Below are 6,866 nucleotides of genomic sequence, written 5' to 3'. Positions count from 1 at the left end.
CAGTTACTTTCTTCTTCTTTGTGTTTTAAAGAATCAACTTAAATAGGTATTACATAAGTATATTTATTTTCAGAATCTTTGCTGAAGGTGTTTTTATCTTGTTTATATTTCAGACAAAGATAACCTGTCATTTGTTATCACACAAATGGGGATGTAACTCTCACAAATATAAGAGAATTTGCTTTCTCTGTCCCTGTTCACAATGGAAATGGCCAGCTCAGTCTCTATGAAGATTTATGAGAACTGGGTAGTAGACACAAACCTCCCCCTTCCCCCCAAATTTCATGATATAATTTCTACAATTTGAATGACACATCTTACACTCCTGTGCTACAAAGATGGTGATAGGATTAAATTAAGTCCCAGTAAGTAAACAAGTGGTGTCATTACTCACCAAGGAATTATATATAATTTTAAAGGTTTTTTATTAAAAAAAATTAATCAAATGAATTATTTTCCATGTAAAGGCCATCTTCACAATCTTTTTTCCTTGACATAACAATCCTGAATAGCCCAACCTATATATTTTTTGTTGAGATACGAATAAATTTAGAGTAGATGGAGTTTCAAGACTCAGCATCTGTAGGGCGGTATTTCAAAATGTTGTGTCCAGGAACTCACCACATGACACGTAAATTAGTTTTGAAGCAGCTAAGAGCCAGATCCTGGAAAAAGTGTGTCACAATGTGCTGTACTAGCTGCTCTCAGAAATCCTAGCAAACTCTCTGGCCACATGTTTAGTGGCAAGAATCAGCAGAATAGGGCACTAACTTGAGGTTAAGTACCAGTACTGAGACAAAGTACAGTACATACGTTGCTCAAATCACACAGCAAAAACAAAACAACTAAAACTGACATCATTTTAATTCTTTTTTTTTTTTTTTTTTTTTTTAATTTTGTGCATTGAATTCAAACAGCAAACTGAGTGCACTTTAACTGTTATCACAATGTGGTCAAGAGGTCTGTGTCTTTTACCATTTACACACAATTTTCATGACAGCATGTTATCAGTCTAGTGGAAAACAGGGGTGTAGCATGGTAAGCAGTGGTGGTAGTGCACCTATTTTTTATATTATCTAACTTGAAAATATGTCTCTTCTAAGATTCCTTTTTCTTGATAAAAATAGTTTTCACCAAACGTTGGTGGTGCACACGCACTACCATTCATGCTTGGCATCACACCCCTGATAGAAACACATGTTCTTATTTTGTTGATAAAAAGTATTACAAAAATTTCCATACAAAAACTATTTTCATAGAAATCTTGCATTTCCACAAATAAACCTGAACATTTTTTTTTTTTGAAGAAAAAAAAAACTGCTCAAGAATTTTGTTCATTTAGTACTATGACTGTATTGAAAAATGCAGTCCTCCTTAAAGTTCTCCACATTCACATCTTCTAGGTGACCTATCCCACTGCCAATATTAGCGAGAATTGCACAGGCTCCATTGAGTTCAATTAGTAGCAGGAACAAGGGTTTCAAAACCCATTCAGGCTAAAATGCAAGCCCTCTATGTGTGAAATGCACTGATTCCCACCCCCCTCCCTCTTTTCACAATTAAAATAAAAAATAAGTAATTGCGTATATCTAAAGGTTGTAAGATACATTCCTTTGTACTAACAAAACTTTCATTCATCTAAAAATTGGGTCAAAATTATGGATATTTTTGTTGGTTTTTTTAGATCACAGTTCCAGCCCAGGTAAATTTAAGTTACTGATTTTTCTTTTTCTTTTTTAATTGTTATTTATTTACTTAGTTCAGTGACATAGACAGTCCAAAAGGCAGATGAGCAGCATCATATTTATCCCTCTATTCATGGCATTCATGTTTCTTCACTTCAACATTTGTCCCATCTAGGAAGCTCATATCGCCTGTCCAGATGGCGGTTTCAGTCTACCAGTAGTTATCAACTCTTCTATACTTGTAAGTTCAAAAGAACATATGGTTTCTTATTCCACTACAGTTCTGAGATATTACTTTTACTAGACTCCTTCCATGGTTAGTATTGTCTTGGACATTTATTCTCCATCTCCTGGCAACCGTTGAACTTCAAAAGGAACCTGTAATTTCTCACTGAGACTGCATTTGAAACCAGCCACAAAACTCACATGGAACATTCATTCATTCAGAATAGTGGAAACCCATGACGAACAGTGTAACCCCGCATAACTTGGTTGATCCATGATGCTTGTGATTCGAGTCTGGCCATTGCAACTGCTGAAATCACAGAGTCTCTAGTTCATAGACACAGCGGCATGAGGTAACTCATTTTATTTTGCACAGGTTGCATATTTCCACAGGAAACATTCTCGCAAGGTTGTTTGGAAAAAAGACGACAGTTTGTGCTTGGGGTTTTTGGCTTCCCAGCTCTATGCCATGGTTTCTTTACCCGGCAACCTTCTGTCGTTAAACGTGTGCATGTTGATAACTTCTTCTGTTTTCACAATAACGGGGGCCTGTGGCTTATGTTTTAATCGACGCTGACACTTCAGAGACATCCTTAGCTCCTCTACCATGGCACTACAGAAGGACCTCTACAGAGGGACACAGAGGAAGAAGAAAAAAAATTGGTCAGAAATGTTTAGCTGCAAGATCTAGAAGCAGATTCACTCTATTGGCACAGACCTGTCAGTCCTGAAAGTTTGTTTTGTCTCAACCTGGAGCTCATAACAAATTGCTGTCTTTTAAATATGCATCACATAATTATTAAAATGACTTATCAAGCTGTGATGACTCAGTGAAAAATTCACCTTGTCTCCACAATTATCTGGCAGCTACTGACAATGGATGTATATGATATATAAAAATATTTCGAACAGATGTTCTGTTAACATAGATTAGCCTTACAGGGTAGCATCTGGGTGTAACATAAATATTAGGTATTCAGTAAAGTATACTTGACATTCAAAACCCGCCTGGACAAATTCCTGTGTAGCCTTATCTAGGTGTTCCTGCTCCAGCAGGGGGATTGGACTAGATGACCTTTTGAGGTCCCTTCCAATACCTAACATTCCGTGATTCTGTGATATTTAAAAATAATAATTTCATTTCAGAAATAGCTGTTCCTCAACAAAACAGCAACTCTTACTGTAGGAATTTTACTTAATTTAATGTTTAATTCCTGGTAAACACAGGTCCATTACTCAAAAAAAAAAAAATCTACCCCATTATTTTTGAGATCTGTATCTTAACACTTCTGCCACTACTAACTATCCTTTGTGGGTTATGCATTTACAAAAATATTCAGTTTCATCAATCTTTATTAAGACCATGCAATCAGAAAAACCATTTTTTAACTTGTTTTCATCAAAAGCTAGATCCTCAAAGCCCTTTTTCCATTTTACAGTGCAAGAAATTTGAAAAGTAGAAGAAATGCTTCCTTATTCTCTCAGGGTGACTGAATTCTCAACTGTTAATATGATGCTGAGCAATTAGCCTCTCCTTCGTGTGATCATTGGAGTATGGATGAATTATGGAAGTAAGGATGAAGAATCTCAGTTTTAAAGTTTGTGAATTAACCACTTTTATCACATACTTTAACTGAAATGTTTTCTAGCTAAGGGAGAAATGTATTAACTGAATAACACTCCACAGATCCTGAGGTGTTATGACAAGTCTCTGACAATTGCTCTGACCCAAAGCAAATTTGAGGTATAATCTGTCCCTTTGCAGTTTACTTTCTTAATAACAAATCCCCAGTACAGGGAGATGATCTGGAAAAAGTTAAAAAATAAAAATAAGAATAAGAAGAATAATAATTAAAAAAAAAAAAAAAAAGGAAAGAAAAAAAAGACGGACCACTTAGAATTACCCTAAGTATCACTTGATCATTGTTTGATTTTGTGTGGTTAGTGGTAAATCATCAGTCAACATATAATTGTCTAATTTACTTCCCGTATCAAGAATGCTTCTATATTTGTTAACTGTTACATTTCAATTATTCATAAAAACCTGGAGTTTGGAAATTGGATCAAAAAAATACTATTCACCTCACCCTACCTAGTTCTTTGGGAGCCTAAATTGAAATTGTGTTTATCAAAAACTGCTTTCAGCTTCCAACCTCCGTGGCTGAAGGCACTCTGAGCAGTAAGGCACTCAGTTTTCCACATTAAACTTCACAGGTTTGTCATTTGGCAATAGTCAGTAGAAATTTTACTAAACACAGTGGATGCGCTCTGAAAGCACATAACAAATCAAGTTCATTAAAAAAAGTAGCAGCTACTAAAGAAGGGCACATGGCAGACATTACAACATCCTGTGTGGCCATTCATCAGCTGGAGCATTAGAGCTGAATGTCAGACACATTTGTGAGTGTCAGTTCAACAGCATCTTCTGCCAGAGGAGATTTAAGCTTCAATGTCTCAGCAAAGAGCTGTAACCTACAGGCGTTAGAGCATTTCAAGGTAAAAACACTTGCAGTTTCTACCTACTGATCCTGTTCCACTTTGCATAGAAGCAGTTAACAGAGGCAGAGAGGGAGAAAGGCAGAGGGGGAGAACATGAGTTGTTCTAAAGACTAGGGATTAGAGCACAGAGTGACAAAGGAAAGGCTCCAGTGGCAGTTCCTTTTTCAGTGTTGACTTTGATATATTTATGTAAAATTCTGCTTAGTGCAAACATGAGTTGTCTCAGTCATGGCTTAGAACTGAACCTGAATCCCTCAACTCCTGAACAAACGCCCTCTTCCCAAATCCTTCGCATGAATGTGAGAATAGTTAGGTGGGAAGGAAAGTGTAATCTTACTCTCACTGTTACACTCTTTCCTTCCAACATTCCATTCTCCTGCTGAGCTTAAATAAAGGAATGACAGCTACTCAATTCATGATAAAAAGAGTTTAGCCAGCTACAACTAAGTTTAAACTGTGACTCCAAAGGAGAGGAAGGTACATCTCTCTGGTACAGAGTGAAGGACGAGTCCTTCAAAGGCCAAAGTTCTAGACAAAATTTGTCATTTCTGGCTGACATTTCTGGCTGGAGTGACTTCTGCAACGGGCACCCATTAGCAATCCCTTTTAAAAATGTTCCAGTGCACGGGGTCGACATCCAAGACAGAACTTATGGTTTTCATTGTCTGAATGAGGTGGCTAAAATTTCTAACTGGATGCTCTGAGCTGTAATATGTCAGATCTTCATGCAGAAGGTAACTTTGCTTAGCAGGAAACTGTACCTACTTCTTATCCAGCTGTATTTCGAAAGAAAATATTCAATTCTCTTAGACTTTCTCCTTCTTTAAGAAAGTACTGTTGCTTAACATCAAAACTGCAGTTATAATTATGAACCTGAAATTAACCCTGAAATCTTTTGAAAGGGCAAATTTAATTTAATATTCCCTAATGGCTAACAGGCTAAATTGCTAGGAATTGTAGATCTTGGCATTTTCACTATATGGGGAGCCTAGCACATAACTCAGGAATTTCACAGGTGTGATCCATTAAGATGTAAATGCTGCAACTCTCGTTGTTACACCATCTCCACGGCTCTCACCTGTGGAATCAAAGACCTAAACAAAATATTCTGAGGAACAAAATCCTTCTAAATTTAAAAATTATGCATTAAGACTTAGCACTTTCAAGATTGTGTCCCATGTCTTTTTTGCCAAGATATCTAACAAGAGTGCCAAAACAGAGTGAATCTTTTTCAAGATGAATCAATCCACCAAAAGCTTTTGCAAAGATCTGCAAACACTTACCGAAAGGTATATATTTTTAGGTAATATCAGTAGGAACAGGATTACAATCAATAGCCAAGACGTAAGAAGACACATGCACTTGATGCCAACATTCTGCAATATCCTGAAAATGAGATCTCAAGAAAATTGCCAACACATTTTATCTGAGAGTTTTACCTGGACCTGAAAACTTATTAAATGAGAAATGTTGGCAAGACTGATAGACTGAAAAAGTCAGTTAACACAATTTTGAGACGATTGTTTTATCTAAAAAATTATTCCATTCTGTACTTTCAAATTATTTCAGGTAAATTAATTTTGTGGACATTTACCTGCATATATTGTGTTAAAAATATTATTTAATTACTTCATTTACTAAGTTTTTTATGTATGCTATGTATTTTAAAATAATGAATGTCTGAAAACAATAAACAGTATTAGCTCATGGACACTACCATTGTTTTGGTAACTGAGCACTCTGAGCACTGCATAACAAAAATATTACACCTTTTTTTTTTACTTTCAAATTTCATTCACTGAAATTTTTATTTTTTTTTTTAATATTAATAAAGGGTTATGTAAAAGTTCATGAGCTGGACCATTATTCTTCTTTGGATTCTATCTGAGAAATATAAGGAAGAATTTTCCCACATATTGCAAAATAATCTTCAAAAAGGTTTACAAAGGATTACTTTGTTTGACCTTTTTAAAAGAGAAATCATTGTGTTGTTTCAATTCCTATCTGTGTACAGTCTCCATTTTGTGTACAGCTAAACTTTGTGTTATTTCATTATTAGAACACAACTTTTGGAAAAACAAAACAGGAAAAAAATTCAAAACAAAAGAAAAGCAAACCAGGTCTAGATTATTATTTTTTTTTCTAGGTGACAGATTAATAACATTTTCAAATGTGATTTTACAAAACAGAACCCAATATAATGATTCTGAACTCAATTGACTGCTCAAATTGTTCAGGAAAAACTGAGATATGTTTACTGAACTTATAGGCTATACTTCAATCACAAAATTGAGCACTTTTAGTATATATTATAAGAATTTCCACTTAATTCAAATAAAATAACCTTTTTGCCTGAATTACCTTCCACTCTGCAGGCCTGTTACAAGAACATCAGTTATTATTGATTTTTCACCAAACCTTACAAAATCCTAAGCTGTCCTCTTAAATGTTCCAGAA

General features: G+C 35.2%; 1 protein-coding gene across 3 annotated transcripts in view; it reads right to left on the bottom strand.

The window, feature by feature from the left end:
- Positions 1-866: 866 nt before the first annotated feature.
- The window catches only part of GRIK2 (glutamate ionotropic receptor kainate type subunit 2), a 382,225-nt gene continuing 376,225 nt past the window's right edge, over positions 867-6,866 (bottom strand). For 2 of the 3 annotated variants that reach the window (XM_065055280.1, XM_065055278.1), the window contains exon 17: positions 867-2,537. In XM_065055280.1, the coding sequence (XP_064911352.1) occupies positions 2,373-2,537 (165 nt within the window). In that variant the 3' untranslated portion in view covers positions 867-2,372. 3 annotated transcript variants of the gene reach the window in all.

The sequence above is a fragment of the Columba livia genome, chromosome 3 (genome assembly GCF_036013475.1).
Source record: "Columba livia isolate bColLiv1 breed racing homer chromosome 3, bColLiv1.pat.W.v2, whole genome shotgun sequence".
NCBI lineage: Eukaryota > Metazoa > Chordata > Aves > Columbiformes > Columbidae > Columba > Columba livia.
Note: the sequence above shows the minus strand (reverse complement) of the source record. Positions and strands in the feature narration are given on the sequence as shown.